Consider the following 21288-nt stretch of genomic DNA (forward strand, 5'->3'; position numbering starts at 1 on the left):
ACTAGTAAAAACATAAATTATGCAATAAATCTATTCCATAGTTTGGTTTGCACAAAAGTTATAGCGTCTACAATCAGGATACACTTATTGCGATTTTAACAAAAAATATGTAGAAGACTATATGGGCCTGAACTGAATACATTTATTTATTTTGTTGGATATTTATTATAGCAAAAGATAAAAAATGTTGTTTTTTTTTTTTTCTAAAATTTGTCTGCCTTTTTTTGTTTATAGTGCAAAATATAAAAACCGCAGAGGTGATCAAATACCACCAAAAAAAATCTCTATTTGTGGGGAAAAAAAGATATCAATTTTGTTTAGGTACAACGTCACACGACCGTGCAATTGCTAGTTAAAGCGACGCAGTGCCATATTGCAAAATATGGCCTGGTCAATAGGGTGGTAAATCCTTCCGGTCCTTAAGTGGTTAATATAAATAAAATGTTTGTTTTACACAAAGGGGAAAACCAGAAGCGGCACCTAGGTGTAGTATTAAAAGACAAGATTTACTACAAAGGTAAAATCACAAGACAGATATAAAACATGTATGGGGAAGCTGCTAGGATCCGTCCTTTGGACACCACACCTTGCTAGGGAACCGCTGCAGATGGAGGAGTAGTGTGCAGCATCCTATGGCCACTAGGAAGTCCAGGTAAACCAGTGTGGAATGCACAGAGGAAGTGATGTCATCAGGGGCGGGGAGCGGCTAAATTCAATAGGCCTATTCCCTATACATCTGATGGGCATGTTTTATTATATCTCTTGCGAGCAGTGTTAATAAAACAACTGATATGACTAAAATACGACTAAAACTAAAATGGCATTTCAGTCAAAAGACTAAAACTAAAATGGAATTTTAGTCAAAAGACTAAGACTTAGGCTATGTTTCCACTATTGCGTCCCCAAAGTCGCGCGATTTTGCCGCAATTTTTTACCGCAATTTTACCGCAACTTTTTACCGCGATTTGAAGCAATGCCTGTGTCTATGGACCTCAAGTCGCATCAAAGTGGGACCAAAGTAGTGCAGGGACTACTTTGAAGTCGCTGTGACTTGAAGTCGCACAGATATGAACGGTACTTATTGGAAATCATGGGGTACTATTTGTCATGCGACTTATCACTCCCAAGTCGCATGAAAAGTTGCACTAGTGGAAACATAGCCTAAAACTAAATTGAAATTTGACTTCAAATTTAACACTGGTCTGTAGTGCGTGTTCATACCTCAATACCATAAATAATAACATATTTGATTTTTCACTCCAGCAGTATATAATACATTTGGAAATTGTAGAGAAATGTTAACTAATGCATTATAATTGAATTACACCCATTAGATTTCAGACGACTAAAACAGTCGATTAAAAGGTCTTACAAAATGTACTGGGGATTTAGTTGACTAAATACGACTAAAACTAAAACAATTGCAGAAGACTAAAATGGGACTAAAACTAAAATGCCATTTTAGTCCTAAGACTAATGCCCCGTACACACGGTCGGATTTTCCGATGGAAAATGTCCGATCGGAGCGTGTTGTCGGAAATTCCAACCGTGTGTGGGCTCCATCGGACATTTTCTATCGGATTTTCCGACACACAAAGTTGGAGAGCAGGAGATAAAATTTTCCGACAACAAAATCCGTTGTCGGAAATTCCGATCGTGTGTACACAAATCCGACGGACAAAGTGACACGCATGCTCAGAATAAATAAAGAGATGAAAGCTATTGGCCACTGCCCCGTTTATAGTCCCGACGTACGTGTTTTACGTCACCGCGTTTAGAACGATCGGATTTTCCGACAACTTTGTGGGACCGTGTGTAGACAAAACAAGTTTGAGCCAACATCCGTCTGAAAAAATCCTAGGATTTTGTTGTCGGAATGTCCGAACAAAGTCCGACCGTGTGTACGCCCTATAAGACTAAAACTGAATCGAAATTTTCTGCCAAAATTAACACTGCTTGTGAGTGATTTTACCTTTTTTGTAATCTTGTCTTTTAATACTACACTTAGGTGATGCGCCCTGTCTTCCCCTTTGCGTTTTACCTTTACAGAGCTCTGAGGACAGCTGCCACCATCCACCCATATGATGGACATATTTTTTTTTTTGAACGTATTAAACAATGGAGTCAACAAAATGCTTTTTCACTTACTGTATTGAAGAAAAAAAATCCTTCCAGGCACTTTACATGGAGGTTTTGGTTTCAGTAAGTGATGTGCCCTTAAGAGCAAGACCTGCAACTAAATGTTTCCAGCAGTTTATCAGTTCTGCACATCGGCTGGAAGAAGTTTTGCCTCTTCCTCCTTTTTACAGTACAATTTCAGCCAGGATGTCGCCTCACATGATCTGAACACTTCAGGACCTTCAACAACATTGGAATTGGAATGCAAACCAAAAAAAAAGCATACTATAGCATTTAGGGCAGGACTGAAACGTGACTATTCCAAAACTTTAACTTTTTTTATAGTCATTCTTAGGTAGGGTATGTGATGTTTGAGTCATTGTCTTGCTGCATGACACACCTTATCTAGAAATCCAGCTTATAGACCAGTGATGGAGAACCTTGGCACCCCAGATATTTTGGAACTACATTTACCATGATGCTCAACTACACTGCAGAGTACATGAGCATCATGGGAAATGTAGTTCCAAAACATCTGGGATGCCGAGGGTCGCCATCAGTTATAGACAGATACTTTGACACTTTCCTGCAAACATGATGCCAGGCCCAGACTGGTCATAGGGCACACCAGGCTCTTGGCCACATGTCCTGGCAAGAGTGGTATGTTGGTGACCAGGCCATGCGACAGGCTGCAGTCACCACACTCCTCCCGCTGTGTGGTCAAGACTGTGTCTCCTCTCCCACCCCATCGGTTGTGTTGCCCTGTTGAGGGGGGGGCGTCACAGGAGGAGCTGGAGAGTGGGAGTCTTCATGTTGACAAACAGGTGGTCACCTACTTGTTTATGTGAACCGGGTCTGCTGGGGGAGACCTAGGGACATTCCTCTGCCCTGCTGGAGGTGGGACTGTGCGGGGGTCACTGTGGTGTAGGGTGTGCAATGTAATCACTGCAGTGCAGCCCCCTCTGTCAGTACCTTTTGTGTTGCAGTGCCGGGGATCGGCTCCATGGGTGTACAGTCATCAGACCCCCCTCCCAGAGAAATTGGCTGCTCAGTCTGGAATACACAGGCCTGTTTGTCCCAGTCTGGAACTGCATAAAGCTGTCACCACCATGTTTAGTCTTCTGACTTATCCATGTGGTCTTTAGTAAACAGTAGGTGGATAGAAAATTGTAGCTTTGACAATGACAGCTCTACCATACCACCATTGTGGTTCAGTATTCTCCTGATTAATAGGCTTATGAACCCCGACACTCGCCAATGCAAGAGAGGTCCTTCATTCCTTAGATGTTAGCTTGGCATTCTTTGAGATCTCCCGGAGTATCAGACCTTGCTCTTGGTATGACCTTTGCTGGTAACAGTGGCATTGAATTGCCTTAATTTGTACAGTCTGCCCAATGATGCACTGGTAGAGGCCAAACTCACATTTTTTATTTTTTTTTTTACCTTGCCTTTCCTGGTGAGCACCAATAACTAGATCAATTTTGTATATTAACTTTTCCTTTTTTTTTTTTTTGAGGTCTTCGGAATCTTTCTTTGGGCCTTGATACTTTCACAAATTTTTAAGATTAGACTTGGATAGTGAAGACCCAGATATTGGTTCTTTAAAGTTTTAAATAAAGGCAAAACATGTGTTTTTTTGCTTTTGTAGTGGAGGTGGATTAGAACACCTGTCAGGTTGGTTTTTATGGTCTCTGTCCCTGATTAGGAGATTCACCTTCTCTATTGGGCTTCATGTACACTAGCAGGTTTTATACTCCATAAAAGCATTTGTCCATGCACACATAGGCTTTTACAAGAGTTTAGAAGCTGCTGCAGTTATGTGAGGTTCAACCTCCTTCTCCTGAATGCAGAAGAATCACATTCAGGATAGGAACATTTTGACTGGCCATACAGTGCAGCTAAATAGTGGCGCAATTTTGCCACATTTTTCCGCAGCTGGCAGTCAACCTAGTCTGTGTGTACATGAGCCCTGAGTCCTGTTATCACAAAAAGTGCAAGTAGAAGATAATCCCAAATTTTGTCCCCAAAACAGGAATAGTGGGGATATCTTCCAATGGGGGACACTAGCTTGAGTGACAACCAGGGATTCCCCCACTCACTTCTTGGATTAACTATGAGACAGGAAGTAAATGGAAATGTTTCCAATGGGACACTTTTGCCACGGTCTTCTATGTTCCAAAATGGCAACCTGAGAGATGATTGGTTCCTTCCCCTACAGGAAACACAATAAGAACAGTGAAAACGCCACCTCCTCAGTTTAGACTGTTTCCTACCAACCAGAGGCAACAGTTTGTTTTATCCTGACTGTGTGACAGTTGGGTCAGTGGTCCCTCTCTGGATGTAGATCTGATGGGAATGCCTGGCTTTGACTTTTCTGAGTAGTTCCGTGAGCCCTTTCTGTTTTCCAGGATCTTGACTCCTAAATCTTGTAGGGGGTGAACTCCTCAAGACCCCCTGGCTGGTGAGACCGGAGTTCCTACTCCCTCTCTGGGCCTTCAGTTGGGGGGGCGCTGCAGTATCTTGATGGTGCAGGGCAGCCTGGAGCTATGATAAAGCTGGATGAAAGGGATCCCAATGTTATGAAGTCTGTCTTTTGGGCTCCATTCACACTTGTACAACTTTGCTGCAACTTTGGATGGGTGCGACTTTGGCTTTGACCAGTGATAATGGACAACTGTTGCATGTAAAACATTCAGGTTTGAGGGTTAACATTGAAGTCTATGGCCCTCAAGTCGTATGAAAGTCAGGCCCAAGTTGTGAATGAACTACTCCTGAAGTCGCTTAGATATGAACAGTACTCATTGGAAAACATGGGTGTGACTTATGTGAATTTGATGTCCAAAGTCACATGGAAAGTCGTAGAAGTGTGCATTGAGCCCAAAAAGAAACCTATCGTGAGAAATACGCAGACCTCCATTACTGATTGGCTGGCTGTTGCTGGGTTTTAATATATTATGAGCCCCTCACCCAGAAAGTACAAATATCAGGAATTCTTCATTCACTGGCTGCATAACTTAAGGTCAGTGACAAACTATTGAAGCCAGAGGATCAACATAATTGAGGCATTGTCAGAGGAAGGTCAGCAATGGCAGCCTATGTATTTTCCTCCTAAGAAGACAATGTCATCTTACCAGCTCAGGGCAAAGTGGACATGTCTTTTGTAAAGCCCCCCCAACATGAAACCTACTATGTTGCCATGCACTCCCCTTGCTACTCTGTTGCAGCTGACACTAAAATCCCTGATGTTGGACCCCGAGGGATCATAGACATCAAACCCTTGGTTATGACAGTGGTTGAGCCTAGCAATTGGCTGCCAGCCTCCAGCGTGGTCACAGGGAAATCCATCACTCATATAATTGAAAGCATTGGGTACTGCCATGGAGGAAGGCTCAGCAGTGGTAAGGCCTCATGTACACTGCTGCTGGTAAACAGATGTTTAGGAGCAGTTGGGAATTTTTTTCAGCTGCCCCTGAACTCTCCTGTTATCAGTACATGTACGCAGGGTTGTTTAGTCATTCCTAGGCAGTTGAGTTTAGAAGCGTGCCAAAAAATGGGTTCAAATGGATGTTCTGAGGCATTTGAAACGTCAAACGCCTATATCGGCTTGTAAACATTGCTAAACGCGGTAACTTGCGTTTAGCAGTGTTTCATTTACAGACTTTTTTTTCATTAAAAAAAAAAAATATATATATATATATATATATATATATATATATTTTTTTTTATAAACGCTTCAAGACGCAAATGCGGCTAAACGGACATTTTTAGACGTCAGTTTCTAGCTGTCAAGTTAAATCGTTCAGGAGAGATTGAAAAATGTCCCGTGTACATGAAGCCTAGGGTGAGTATCAAAGGGATTGTCACCTTTCCTAGAATAGGTGAGGTGGAACGTCTCTTTAAAATCCGAACAGTCAGTGAAGCTGTACTCGCTACACACATGTATATTATGATCTATCAGGGTAGCATCTTGTCTACTGACTATGGGCCCTGGCATTTGAGGAAGCTGCCCTGTTATATACAGTAATGAAGGATGACAAGTTACCACATTTAACAGTCAAGGAAGCCATGATGGTCTCTGCCAACTTAAAAACTCTGAGAAGATGGATGTGAAAAGAAAGCTGGTTAATGAGATCTGTTTCTGGGGTGGGCACTCCCTGACCAATCAAGGCTTGTCTAGGGGCATAGCTGTTAGTTTGCTGGTTAATTAGTTAGCTGTTGATTAGATCACTATTAGAGGTACTGATATTACTGTTTTAATGTTTAGGATAATGTGATCAAGCTCTTATCTGATTTTATGTTGCATAAATTTGTGAACGTATAATAAAGAGTTCCAGTTTGCACATAAGCTAGTGTCGGCTCTTTCTTGAGTGCAATTTTCAGTGTGAGATATCTATACAACTTTGTCACTTTCACTCCTCTACAACTTTGTCACGAAAATTCTCGTAAAACTGAATAAAAAAAAAAATTAAAAAAAATCAGAAGTGATGTAGTGTATTTATTTTTCAGATGACAACTGTACTGATTAAACAATCGTACAATCTGGTATCATACGATACATTTTTGTGCTTGTCATATTGGATGAACTGTCATGATTGGCTCTGGAAAGCTCTGTACTAACGATCCGATTATCGTACAATCGCTTTGAAAGCGGTATCAGCAGCATTATTCATTCAGAGATCTGAGAGTGAATGAACCGCAAGTATCATTAGTGTTCATGGGGGGGACCCACTTGCTTAGCAGGGTATCTGTTTGATGATCCCCCCATGAGCAGGCAGATGAGTGGTCCATGTTCGCTCATGTGGAAAGGACACAGCCTGCTGTCCTCTATGGGCGGTTGGATATAAGCGGACCGCCTGCCTGTTTACATCCAACTGCTGTCTGATCCAACTGAATAGGATGTAGGCGGTTGTGAACTCCCACCCCCTGCTCCATAGAGGAGAGTGAAGAGTCTGATGGGGCCCACCTGAAAAAACAGACCCAATTGAACCTCTAGTGTGAAAGGGGCCTAAAGCCCCATACACACTATTCAATTGTCTGCAGATTTTTGTCTTCAGATTTACCACAACCATATAATATGAGGTCAAACCTTAAAAGTTTCAATTTGTATGCAATCAGCCAGGCCCTTACACTACATGGTTTTGGTAAAAATGAAGACAAAAATCTGCAGAAAATCTAATAGTGTGTATGGGGTCTTAGGGACATGTTGGAAAATGTCGTGGGAAGGTGTTTTATGTACAGAATTTTCCTTCATCCACCCAAGTGAAAGAAAATAGAACCATGTATGGCTAGCTTTAGACAGTTGGCACCAGAACAGGTATAAGAGGCACATTTTCCAATGGGACACTTGTTCTGGTGCCAGCTCAATATTTTTTTTTTATATTCTCCCATCACTTTCCGATGATCACCTGAATATATAATCTCCTCAGTGGGGACAGATGGCAAGAATATCCGAGTGGTCCCATCCAAATCTAACAAATATTTGGCTTTAGATACACTTCAGGCTTGACCTATTAGTGGATACAAAAAGTAAAATTTAAAAGAATACCAATTATTTATTTTAAAAGTAAAGTAGAAAGTAATATTGCACATCCCAGCTGGCATGGTAAGTATTTTCCAGGGATGAGGGGACCAGGGTGATTTCTAAAGAAGATCTGTATGTGCTGGGGGCTTCTTTCTCTTGAACCAGAATGGAAGGATCCAATCCCAGCGCTGGCCACAGTCCCATCCTCCGCTCCAGGCATGGATCCAGTCTCATCGGTGGAGGTGGATTCATTGTGGATGGGTTGTACATATCAAACCTCCATAATACTCAGAAGAGCTTTTTTTTCTTTTTGCGATTCACCTGTAAATAAAAATAAAAATAAAAATATTAAAACAACTGCAGATCAGGGGCTTGTGCGGAATATTACTGTAACCCCCCTCCCCCGGGGGCACTGGGTCATTTACAGTCCAATGACTATGGTTTTCACATCGTCTATTTGAGTGATTTGGGAGGTTGCCACGAGTACAGTTCTGCCTATAGTGATGAATAGGGCTGCAGTGTGCATGCACAGGAAGAAGAGGTCATGGCGGGGACACTTTAAGGCTAAGTGGCTCCAGGCATTCAATTCCGGGCCCTCTCCTGCAGTACTGCTTTTCCACCACTAGACATCAGTCTTGTGGCTGTCACTCAACCCACTTCCTGTGAGCCTGGGCTGTCATTGACACACCCCCTGGGAGGTACTTCAGAAGGACAGCCTGTGCTCACTAAGCTACCGCACTAAACGCCACTCATTACAGTCCTTTCATTAGATGTAGGAGTAAGGAGACCACCCACCACTGCCAGAGAAGAGGAAAAAGACCTGTGACATCAACACACTGGCCAGAAAACCTGTGGGTATGTCTATATCTCGGAACACCCAATAAGAGGATAGTATGTGACTGGTCTAAACTACGTGGCACATTCACCAATGTCAGGAGCCTGGAGGACAAGATGGGTGAACTAGAGATACTGTTGAACAAGGAGGATTTGGATTTTGTGAGAATTTCAGAGACTTGGTTCAACAGCTCTCATGATTGGCTGGCAACTATTCAAGGGTATACTCCTTATCACAGGGATAGAGAGGGTAAAAAAGGGGGAGAGGTATACCTATATATCAAGAATAATGTACAAGTGAATGTGAGAGATGACATAACTAAGGGAGCTACGGAGGAGGTGGAATCCTTATGGGTAGAGCTCCAAAGGGATGAAGCTAAGGGAAAAATAATACTGGGAGTATGATATAGGCCCCCTAACCTGAGGGAGGAGGGGGAGACAGATCTCCTATCACAAGTTGGATTAGCAGCAAGGATGGGAAGTGTTATCATAATGAGGGATTTTAATTATCGGTGACTGAGCGGAGGGAACCGCGCATTCATCTAAGGCTCACCAGTTCCTTAATGTCTTGCAGTACAATTTTATGGGTCAGATGGTAGATGCACCAACTAGAAATAAAGAGTTACCGGATCTACTGATTACCAATACAGACCTGATCACGGATGTGGAAATACGGGGCAATTTAGGAAACAGCGATCACAGGTCAATCGGCTTCAGTATAAAAAAAAAAAAAACACCACACACAAATAGGAAACATAAGGGGAATACAAAGACACTGAATTTCAAAAGAGCCAACTTCCCTAAACTATTGGGATAAAATCTTTAGGAACAAAGAACACAGAGGAGAGATGGGTTTGCTTTAAGAGCATATTAAATAAGGGCATTAGCCAATGCATCCCATTAGGTAATAAATTTAGAAGCACAAACAAAAGGTCCTGGATGGCTTAACTCCAATGTAAAAATGCATATAAAAGCAAAAGGGAAGCCCTCAAAAAATACAAGGTTGAGGGATCATCATCAGCATTCAGATTTATGAAGAATGCAACAAGAAATGTAAGGGTACAATAAGGACGGCTAAGATAGAACATGAAAGACACATAGCGGAGGAGAGCAAAAAGAATCCCAAGAAATTCTTTAAGTATGTAAACAGTAAAAAAAGGGAGGACAGACCATATTGGCCCCATAAAGAATGAGGAAGGACATCTAGTTACAAAGGATGGGGAGATGGCGAAGGTATTGAATTTATTCTTCTCCTCAGTCTTCACGAGGGAATCGGGGGCTTCAGTAACCAAAACTGCAGTGTTTATCCTCAGGACACATCACAGGAAGCACCTCCATGGTTAACAGAGGACAGAACTAAAATGAGACTTGGGGAAACTTAACATTGATAAATCACCGGGACCAGATGGCTTGCATCCGAGGGTACTTAGGGAACAACGTCAAGTAATTGCCAGATCATTGTTTAGGGCTGGGGAAAAAAAAATCGATTTAAATCTTGAATCGAGTTGAGAGGTCAAATCAATTCAAATTTTCAGCAAATCAATTTTTTTTTTCACCAGGACCAGTGCTGACACCGCGCCGGTCCTGAGGAGCTGCAGGCAGGAGTTTTTAGGTGAGCTGCGGCTTCGCCTAAAAACTCCTGCCCGCAGCTCCTCAGGACCGGCGCGATGTCCATCAAAAGAAAAAAAAAAAAAAACAAAAAAAACCCCCTTGATTATTCAAATCGTGAATAGAGTTAAAAAAAAAAAAAAAAAAAAAATCAGATTTCATTTTGGGAGAAAATCCCCCAGCTCTACCATTGTTCCTAATTTTTACTGACAGTCTACTGACTGGAATGGTACCAGGTGACTGGAGAAAAGCCAATGTAGCACCAATATATAAAAAGGGCCCAAAATACATCCCTGGGAATTACAGACCAGTTAGCCTAACATCAATAGTATGTAAACTCTTGGAGGGGGCGATAAGGGACTATATACAAGATTTTAGTAATGAGAACGGTATCATTAGCAGTAATCAGCATGGATTCATGAAGAATCGGTCTTGCCAAACTAATCTATTAACCATCTATGAGGAGGTGAGTTGCCATCTAGATAAAGGAAGGCCCATAGACGTGGTGTATTTGGATTTTGCAAAAGCATTTGACACAGTTCCCCATAAACGTTTACTGTACAAAATAAGGTCCGTTGGCATGGACCATAGGGTGAGTACATGGATTGAAAACTGGCTACAAGGGCGAGTTCAGAGGGTGGTGATAAATGGGGAGTACTCAGAATGGTCAGGGGTGGGTAGTGGGGTCCCCGAGGGTTCTGTGCTGGGACCAATCCTATTTATCCTGTAACCCCTAGCAACCAATCAGTGAACGCCAATAATGTGCAGTAACCTCTAGCAACCAAGCGGCAAGCAGAAATTGTGTTGTAACTTCTAGCAACCACCCAGTGAGCGGTAAGGATAGGCTGTAACCTCTGGCAACCAATTGCAATCGCTGCGTGATCTGCTGCAGTAAACTGATTTGGAGTCTACCTGCTATTTTTTGTATGTCTCAGAATAGAGGGGGGGCCCCCAAGAAAATGTTTGCCCAGGGCCAAATCAATATTAAAGAAGGCCCTGGTCCTGGGGAAGTTTACTTTGATTTAGTTCCTTGGCTCAGAGCACAAGCCTATTGTTGTGTCAGACCATAATTTGTCAGATTAGCCATCGTCATCAATTTTGGTGAAGCACAAATAGCTGTGTAAAGCTCTGTTTCCACTACTGCGAGTTGTTGTGCGACTTGACACATGTCAAGTTGCATGACAAGTCAAAACCCATGTATTTCAATGGTCCCTGTTCTAATTAGTGCAACTCAAGTTGCAGTGACTCCAAAAAAGGTTTTTGCACTACTTTGTTCCAACTTCGGTGCGACTTGTTCTCACATGGTTCTCACCGGTCGCATGACATCGCATAAAAAAATTGCATTGCAAAGTCGCACTGTAAATCGTGCGACTTTGAGGTCACAACAGTGGAAACCTAGCCTCAGACTAGGTTTCCACTATTGCGACCTGAAAGTTGTGCGATTTGGATGCAACTTGAAAAAATACCTGTGTATTCTTGAGGTCTATGGACCTCAAGTCACATCAAAGTGGGACAAAAGTAGTGCAGGAACTACTTTGAAGTAGCTGCGACTTGAAGTTGCACAGATATGAATGGTACTCATTGGAAATCATGGGGTACGACTTGTCATGCGACTTTGCAATCCAATCGTTAAGCCCAGGTTCACACTGAGCTGCGGGAATGAAAGCGTGCGACTTCAGCTGAGCTGGCACCCTTTCATTCCCGCATGTCAGTCCCGACTTCAGGGGGATTCCAGAGACATCTGTACAGGATGGAAATCGCACCCAGAAATCGCCAAAAGTAGTACAGAAAATACCTTTGGAAATTTGCGGCGCCGCACTGATTAGGACGGTGCCGTTGCCGGCAATTGCCGCTGATATGACATGTCAAATCGCATCAATGTGAACCAGGGCTAAGGCTCCTTTCACACTTGTGCGACTTGAAAGTTGTGCAATTTTGACGCGACTTGAAGAAATGCCTGTGTAATCTTGAGGTCTCTGTCTCAAGTCGCATCAAAGTTGAACCAAAGTAGTGCAGGGGCTACTATGAAGTCTCTGTGACTTGAAGTCGCACAGATATGAACGGTACCCATTGGAAATCATCGGGTACGACTTGTCATGTGACTTTGGAGTCCCAAGTCGCAGGACAAGTGTGAAATGGGCCTCAGGCTGTCTGTACCTCATCACTGCTACATGATGATTGATTTGGTGGATTGTTCTACTGGTGGTTACTTGTGATTCTTTTAGTGTGATAAACAACTGACATTCCTCTTTGACTAGTCTGGAGTCAGTGAGCTGTGACTTTGGTCCACCATTGGTTGCAGGGAGGGGGCGGAGCTCTCTCACTCTAGGATATTATTACCAGATCTGATCTGTACATTTATCACTCCATAGTGAACTCTATCAAACGGATCCATCCAGTTCACTGAAAAGAATCGATGTAAAAGAACGATTGGTTCATGAACTGGACATCACTATCAGGAATAGTTGATCAGTGAGTGCAGAGATCAGTGTACAGCCCGGACACCGAGTACATCACCGACCCACCGAGACATGATCTGTCCATCCATTTCTCCTGTGTATGGAGGTGAGTGCACATCCCGGGGGGCAGAGCCATGACAGTGGGGTATATGGGGGGTAGAATGCTCGGTGTATATGGGGTGTAGAATGCTCAGTGTATATGGGGGGGAGTAGAATGCTCGGTGTATATGGGGTGTAGAATGCTCAGTGTATATGGGGGGTAGAATGCTCGTTGTATATGGGGGGTAGAATGCTCGGTGTATATGGGGGTAGAATGCTCGGTGTATATGAGGGGTAGAATGCTCGGTGTATATGGGGGGGTAGAATGCTCAGTGTATATGGGGGGGTAGAATGCTCGGTGTATATGGGGGGGTAGAATGCTCGGTGTATATGGGAGGGTAGAATGCTCGGTGTATATGGGGGGTAGAATGCTCGGTGTATATGGGGGGGTAGAATGCTCGGTGTATATGGGGGGGTAGAATGCTCGGTGTATATGGGGGGGTAGAATGCTCGGTGTATATGGGGGGTAGAATGCTCGGTGTATATGGGGGGGTAGAATGCTCGGTGTATATGGGGGGGGGATAGAATGCTCGGTGTATATGGGGGGTAGAATGCTCGGTGTATGGAGGAGTAGAATGCATGCTCAGTGTATATGGGGGGGTAGAATGCTCGGTGTATATGGGGGGGTAGAATGCTCGGTGTATATGGGGGGGTAGAATGCTCGGTGTATATGGGGGTGTAGAATGCTCGGTGTATATGGGGTTGTAGAATGCTCGGTGTATATGGGGGGGGGTAGAATGCTCGGTGTATATGGGGGGGTAGAATGCTCGGTGTATATGGGAGGGTAGAATGCTCAGTGTATATGGGGGGGTAGAATGCTCGGTGTATATGGGGGGGTAGAATGCTCGGTGTATATGGGGGGGGGAACAACACTTGGAAGGCAGGAAGAATCATTATTGGCTCTGCTGACTGGCTCCTGTAGAAACACGTCGGCACTTTAAAGATGGATCTCTCAGTAATGACAGCAGCTGCGGCCACAACCGAGATTTCCATCTTTTCAGTGAGCGGTCCTGTTAACGATAATGGTGGTCTCTGTGGTGGATTCGCTGTGAGATCACCGTTATCGGCTGCGGGAGAGGGCCCCCCTCCGCCGGTTACTGGAGCAGTCGGCAGTGGCGGAGGCGATCGGGACCTGTCCCCTGTCTGTGTATGGAGATGAGTGAGGGGAAGATGGCCCCCACCCATCTCCATACTATAGCAGGGTGGAAGCGACGTCATTTACGCCCATATGTTTTAAAAGGCATATTTTCTTGTCATTTTTTTCAAAATGACAAAATTTTTATTTTATTTTTTTTTCCTTTTATTACATTTAAGTCCAAATATGAGATGTGAGGACTTTTTGACCCCCAGATCTCATATTTAAGAGGACCTGTCATGTTTTTTTCTATTACAAGGGATGTTTACATTCCTTGTAATAGGAATAAAAGTGACCCAAATGTTTTATTTTTTTAAAAAAACAGTGTAAAAATAAATAAAATCTAATAAAATAAATAAGAAAAGAAATTTTTTTTTAAAGCGCCCCATCCTGCCGAGCTCACGTGCAGAAGCGAACGCATACCTGAGTAGCGCCCGCATATGAAAATGGTGGTCAAACCACACATGTGAGGTATCGCTGTGATCGGTAGAGCGAGAGCAATAATTCTAGCCCCAGACCTCCTCTAACTCAAAACATGCAACCTGTAGAATTTTTTAAATGTCGCCTATGGAGATTTTTAAGGGTAAAAGTTTGACGCCATTCCACGAGTGGGCGCAATTTTGAAGCGTGACATGTTGGGTATCAATTTACTCGGCATAACATTGGGGCTAAACTGTTGTCTTATTTTTTTATTCAAAAAAGTGTTTTTTTTTTACAAAAAAAAGTGCGCTTGTAAAACCGCTGCGCAAATACGGTGTGACAAAAAGTATTGCAATGACCGCCATTTTATTCTCTAGGGTGTTAGAAAAAAAAAGTATAATGTTTGGGGGTTCTAAGTAATTTTCAAGCAAAAAAAAACCTTGTTTTTAATTTGTAAACACCGAGTCTGAAGAAGAGGCTCCGTCTTAAGAACTCTTCACACTGAGGTGTTGGCGGTAAAGAGCCTCAGTGTGGAAAGTGATGGAATTCTAGTCAATCAATATAATGATGTGACCCAAAACAACCTGATTGTAGAAGTGATGAGTCTCCATCCCTGATATCTATTACACAGAAAGAAGAAAGAAATGAGACGTTGTGTGAGGTGATCTGCTTCATACAAGTCATTACTCTCTCTTCTGTTTGTTGTTAGTCAGTGAAATGTTCTTTGGTGCTGTGAGAAGAGCTGTACACAGGAGAGGAGACAGGAAATGGGTCTCACGTGACTTAACCACAAAGTTAAAAGAGGAGGAGGAGGAGGACTCCTCTCTGTACTGTATATATAATACACATGATAGTATTCTGAGATGAGTCAGGAATAGATGATCAGTGAGTGCAGAGATCAGGGTACAGCCCGGACACCGAGTACATCACCGACCCACCGAGACATGATCTGTCCATCCATTTCTCCTGTGTATGGAGGTGAGTGCACATCCCGGGGGGCAGAGCCATGACAGCGGGGTATATGGGGGGGTAGAATGCTCGGTGTATATGAGGGGTAGAATGCTCAGTGTATATGAGGGGTAGAATGCTTGGTGTATATGGGGGGGTAGAATGCTCAGTGTATATGAGGGGTAGAATGCTTGGTGTATATGGGGGGGTAGAATGCTTGGTGTATATGGGGGAGGGGTAGAATGCTCCGTGTATATGGGGGGGGTAGAATGCTCCGTGTATATGGGGGGGGGTAGAATGCTCCGTGTATATGGGGGGTAGAATGCTCCGTGTATATGGGGGGTAGAATGCTCGGTGTATATGGGGGGGGGTACAATGCTCGGTGTATATGGGGGGGGTAGAATGCTCGGTGTATATGGGGGGGTAGAATGCTCGGTGTATATGGGGGGGTAGAATGCTCGGTGTATATGGGGGGGGTAAAATGCTCGGTGTATATGGGGGGTAGAATGCTCGGTGTATATGGGGGGTAGAATGCTCGGTGTATATGGGGGGGGTAGAATGCTCGGTGTATATGAGGGGGGTTTAGTGCTCGGTGTATATGGGGGGGTAGAATGCTCGGTGTATATGGAGGGGGTAGAATGCTCGGTGTATATGGGGGGGGATAGAATGCTCGGTGTATATGGGGGGGTAGAATGCTCAGTGTATATGGGGGGTAGAATGCTCAGTGTATATGGGGGGTAGAATGCTCGGTGTATATGGGAGGGTAGAATGCTCGGTGTATATGGGGGTAGAATGCTCGGTGTATATGGGGGGGTAGAATGCTCGGTGTATATGGGGGGGTAGAATGCTCGGTGTACATGGGGGGGTAGAATGCTCAGTGTATATGGGGGGGGTAGAATGCCCGGTGTATATGGGGGGTAGAATGCTCGGTGTATATGGGGGGTAGAATGCTCGGTGTATATGGGGGGTAGAATGCTCGGTGTATATGGGGGGGTAGAATGCTCAGTGTATATGGGGGGGTAGAATGCTCAGTGTATATGGGGGGTAGAATGCTCGGTGTATATGGGGGGGTAGAATGCTCGGTGTACATGGGGGGGTAGAATGCTCAGTGTATATGGGGGGGTAGAATGCTCGGTGTATATGGGGGGATAGAATGCTTGGTGTATATGGGGGGGTAGAATGCTCGGTGTATATGGGGGGATAGAATGCTTGGTGTATATGGGGGGGTAGAATGCTCGGTGTATATGGGGGGTATCTATGATGTCTCCAGTTATATACACTCCCTTCCCCCGCCCTCCAGTAGAAAAGACCCAGAACTGGACCTACAATCTGCCCATTACAAAGTTTTTGAAAACACATAGAATCTAGAAATGGGACTTTGCACAGAGAGATATTCCTCCATTATGAAGACAAACCGTCCCGAAGCCTCCCACAACGACTGATTGAAATAAGCCAAAAACCCCCTTGAGTCATACACCTACCCATCAAAACTCGCTGTTTCGCTCACTCCTGCTTTCATGTGGATCCCGGGGGAACCCCCCTTCAGACAGGGATCTACACACGAGAACATCCATGCTCTTGAAGCCCGGTGGAGACTGGGGAGGGGACACCCCAGTTTCTTACCCCCCCACCTACTCCTATCTTCCACTTCATCCCTCAATCCCATTCACGTCTATGTCTATCTCCCTCTCTATTCCCCTACCCCAACTGAACTGACGATGACAACCATCTACTTACTCCCATGACTAACCTAACTCCGTTGTATAATTCGCCATCTAATCCTCACCTTTCAAAAATCGACGAGACTAACTTACCATGCAGACAGACCCCACGTCACAAGCCCGACACATCCACACGTGTTCAGGAACAAACATATGGACTCATAGCTGACTACACTCATCCAATTCCTCAACTAGCCCCTAAATTCTGAAATCACATTCAAGGTGATACTCCCGCCCAAGATGGTTCCTGATCTCAGATGATGAGGTAAACCTCGAGTTCGAGGCTTTCTTATTCTGTTATACGTCTGTTTGACTTACAGTTGAACACATAACCGACTCGCTTCACTGTAGTGAAATAAGTCATGTTAATAAGAGCCATGTTGTCTATCCACCTATTGTTTGTAAAAACTGTGTAACATCATTTGTTCACAATAAAAACATTTATGGAAAAAAAAGAAAAAAAGAAATGGGACTTTGGAGGCACAACAGTATTAAACTATGAAAGAATAGATATGTTTGGGATTTTTATTAATAAAGTATGAAAGGACAATGAACAAACATGGACATTTAAAAACAAATCAGGCTAGACATAGAACCTGGTATTGGTACACCATAGGGGTGTCATCACTTTCCTCTAAAAGGAGCATTAGGTCCCGAAGTGCTCGGAACTCATCCATCTTAAAATGTTTTATACTCTCTGAAAATTCCAGCTCCTCTTTACTCCTTATTCGATCTTGGTCGAATAGAAATTTGTAGGTAAGATTGCGAGTAAACAAATAAACATCCTTAATCGTCTCGTACTTATCAATTTTTTGTGATGGGCAGAAACTTAAACCGAGTTTTAACACATTTAGATCTTGTTCAGAAAAGTAATAAGGAGTAAGGTTCAGGACATCTAGTCCTAAGTGTGAGGTGGCGGTATCCCTAGCATGGGAAAATTTAGGGTAGGTGTTGCATTTGAGATAATGTGGGGATCAAGGGTGCTTTGTTTCCTACATGTTTGTGATTGCGTGAGGGATAGTGAATTAGCTAGATTTAGAGGGTTGGAGAAGTTGGGTTGTGGTGTCGCGTTCGCGAGTATACTGTTAGAAGAAGAGGTGTTTGAGGTGTCCCCACTGGGACCGAATTGAGGTGTCGTAGGTGTTGAATTGGTGCGACTTTGCGAATTCAACAATTGCAGTGCTTTGTGAGCATTGGGGCCCATAAAATTGGGCTGTGAGTTACCACCTTTTGTACAGGGAGCGCCCTGACGTAGTGAGCCGTCCGAGCGTTTAATGTCTTGTTTGTCTATTTTCTTTTTAGGATAGGGTGTGTAGTGTCCACCACCATATTATCGCTTACGTGCACCGGTGTTATTAGATGTAGGATTCAGATCTCTTCCAATAGGAACCTGTGAAGAAAGAGTAGATAGAGAAGAATCAGAGTCAATTTCAGTGTCATCGTCAGTAAACATCATTCCGTTGTTAGGGGGTTGTTTTTTAAGGTTTGTTTTTCTAAGTCTGCAACTATGGGAAGGAGTCTGCCAATGGTAAGCATAGCCCTCCAAGAAGGCCGATTTATCTTTCATGAGTTTATTTTGTTTTTAAAAGATGATATCCTTATTGATTTTAGTGATATATTCCTTGACCTCCTGCCATTTATGATTAAACTGTGTGTGACTTTTTAAGTTGTCATTCTTGGTTTGGAAAGTGATTATTTCCTCATCAAGAAGGGCAAGTTCAGCCTGGTAATGGGATATTAAAAGTTTGATAAGGTCAGTGCTGCACTGGGCGAGTATTTTTTCCCATGCAATTTTAAATTTGGTGCCTGCATTCTGGAAAGATGGGAATAATTGAACTCTCAGTCCCACAGGACTTAGGTTTTCTCGTACGTATTGTTGAAGAAAATCCACATGCCAATGCAAATTGGATTTCTTCTTGAGCAGTTTTTTCATTTTAGTTATATAGTGGTCCAGTCCAATCTCCTGTCCCATGTCAGTTAAACAACTGGCCTGGAAATCACTAATGTAACCCAACCATGCAGTCCCTACAAAATCCATCACAGATCAATGTATTGGTAACTAAATTCCACTTAGTAATCCCAGTAAATAAATATAAAAAATAAAGGGAAGAATACAGATAACAAAAAATAGGGAAGTCACCTAACTAGGAATTAAATGGGATGCTTCCACCCCTAAATTAGGTATCAGACAAAAAGACCTAGTGCTAAAGTACCTCAAAAACCAGGGTGACTCTGTAGGTACTCAGTAGCGATTTGTGCCAGCGTCCCCAACATTGTAATTGAAAACACATAGAATCTAGAAATGGGACTTGAGGCACAACAGTATTAAACTACGAAAGAATAGATATGTTTGGGATTTTTTTTATTCTCAATATTGAAATCTGTACATATGTACATTCCCTACTTTTTGATATTCTGTCATTGTGATAGTTTTTTCTTTTTTGTTGTCTCTTTTATGTACTCTGAATAGAAGCTCTAGCTCCTGAGGAAGCGTTCTGTGCAACGTGAAACATGTAGAGCAACTAGAGAGCATCTCACCTTGGATCACCAGACCTGCAACATTTTGTTCATTAGAGCTTTATGATCGTTTACTATTCAATGTTTGGGGAAGTATATGCTCCTTCATTTGGCAATAAGCGCTCTAATCATATATCTACTTTTGCTCTAAATTTCACATAAGCTTGCAGGACAGGATCCCTATGGTGTACCAATACCAGGTTCTATGTCTAGCCTGATTTGTTTTTAAATGTCCATGTTTGTTCATTGTCCTTTTATACTTTATTAATAAAAATCCCAAACATATCTATTCTTTCGTAGTTTAATACTGTTGTGCCTCCAAAGTCCCATTTCTAGATTCTATGTGTTTTCAATTACAATGTTGGGGACGCTGGCACAAATCGCTACTGAGTACCTACAGAGTCACCCTGGTTTTTAAGGTACTTTAGCACTAGGTCTTTTTGTCCATTACAAAGTTTTATTTTTTTGCTGCACTGGCCACAACATGTAGAAATCCGCCCATCATAGACATGAACTCACCAGGAAGAGAAGTCTGACCGATCACCGTCTGTACGATCCTAGTGATTGGGGCTCTGTATACAGACCCAGAACTGCAGTTCCCTCTTCCTCCATGGGGTGGCAGCACACAGCTCCAGGGACTGCAGTTCCCTTTTCCTCCATAGGGTGGCAGCACACAGCTCCAGGGACTGCAGTTCCCTCTTCCTCCATGGGGTGGCAGCACATACAGCTCCAGGGACTGCAGTTCCCTGTTCCTCCATAGGGTGGCAGCAAATATACAATTCCAGGGAATGTCAGTCGGTTCCTCCGGTGTGTTTTCTCTCCGGTGTGAGATGAAATCTCCGGACACTCCCCGCTCTCCTCACCCCACATCTCTGTACAGATCTCCGGCTCCTCTCTGTACACTAGAACTCCTCTCTCCATTGTACATCGCCTCCCCTCTGACAGCGCCGATATACTCAACCAATCAGCATCCCGCTCTTGTATGTTCAGTTCTATGTGTGTAAAGTTGTGGGCGCGGTCTGGGTGTGTCTCTGTGTTCCGATTGGCTGTTTATATCTTTATAGGAAATATATAGAGAGGAGTGTACAGGGAGGGGGAGGGATGGGAGTTGCATCACGTGATCTCACATTTCTCTGATCACAGGAGGAAACTGATTTTAACCCCTTATCTACCAGAACAATTTTATCATTTTCACACATGTTAACCCCTTCCCATCCAGGCCAATTCTAACATTTCTCTCCTACATGTAAAAATCATTGTTTTTTTTTGTTAGAAAATTACATAGAACCCCAAACATGATATATGTTTTTTTAGCAGAGACCCCAGAGAATACAATGGCTGTAACAACTTTTTATCTCACACAGTATTTGCTCAGCAATTTTGCAAACGCATTTTTTTGGGGGAAAAAAAATGCCTTTAACCTTTAACCTCTTCAGCCCTGGAAGATTTTACCCCCTTCCTGACCAGAGCACTTTTTGCGATTCGGCACTGCGTCGCTTTAGCTGACAATTGCGCGGTCGTGCGACGTGGCTCCCAAACAAAATTCACATTCTTTTTTTCCCACACAAATAGAGATTTCTTTTGATGGTATTTGATCTCCTCTACGGTTTTTATTTTTTGCACTATAAACAAAAAAAGAGCAACAATTTTGAAAAAAAAAGCAATATTTTTTACTTTTTGCTATAAAAAATATCCCCCAAAAATATATAAAAAAAAACATTTTTTTCCTCAATTTAGGCCGATATGTATTCTACTTATTTTTGGTCAACAAAAAAAAAACCACAATAAGCATATATTGATTGGTTTGGCCAAAAGTGATAGCGTCTACAAAATAGGGGATAGATTTATGGTATTTTTATTATTCATTTTCTTCTTTTTTTACTAGTAATGGCGGCGATCTGTGATTTT

The 21288-nt window shown here is 43.1% G+C and overlaps 2 protein-coding genes and 1 long non-coding RNA gene across 5 annotated transcripts in view; 2 read left to right on the plus strand and 1 right to left on the minus strand.

The window, feature by feature from the left end:
• LOC141129452 (uncharacterized) overlaps window positions 1-21288 on the plus strand; it is a 182991-nt gene that overhangs the window by 49368 nt on the left and 112335 nt on the right. The window lies entirely within an intron of this gene.
• On the minus strand, window positions 6594-20421 carry LOC141129454 (uncharacterized). Its single transcript, XR_012241831.1, has 3 exons — window positions 19900-20421; window positions 18091-18253; window positions 6594-7960 (listed from the first exon to the last, which is right to left on the minus strand). It is a non-coding gene; the product is annotated as an uncharacterized lncRNA (long non-coding RNA).
• The window catches only part of LOC141129453 (uncharacterized), an 88515-nt gene continuing 79649 nt past the window's right edge, over window positions 12423-21288 (plus strand). Inside the window, exon 1 of one of the 2 annotated variants that reach the window (XM_073617491.1) lies at window positions 12423-12646. In XM_073617491.1, the coding sequence (XP_073473592.1) occupies window positions 12613-12646 (34 nt within the window). In that variant the 5' untranslated portion in view covers window positions 12423-12612. Of the gene's footprint in view, window positions 12647-15021; window positions 15173-21288 lie in introns of those variants that run through there. The other variant, XM_073617490.1, reaches the window with a different exon arrangement.

Source organism: Aquarana catesbeiana, linkage group LG02, assembly GCF_042186555.1.
Source record: "Aquarana catesbeiana isolate 2022-GZ linkage group LG02, ASM4218655v1, whole genome shotgun sequence".
NCBI lineage: Eukaryota > Metazoa > Chordata > Amphibia > Anura > Ranidae > Aquarana > Aquarana catesbeiana.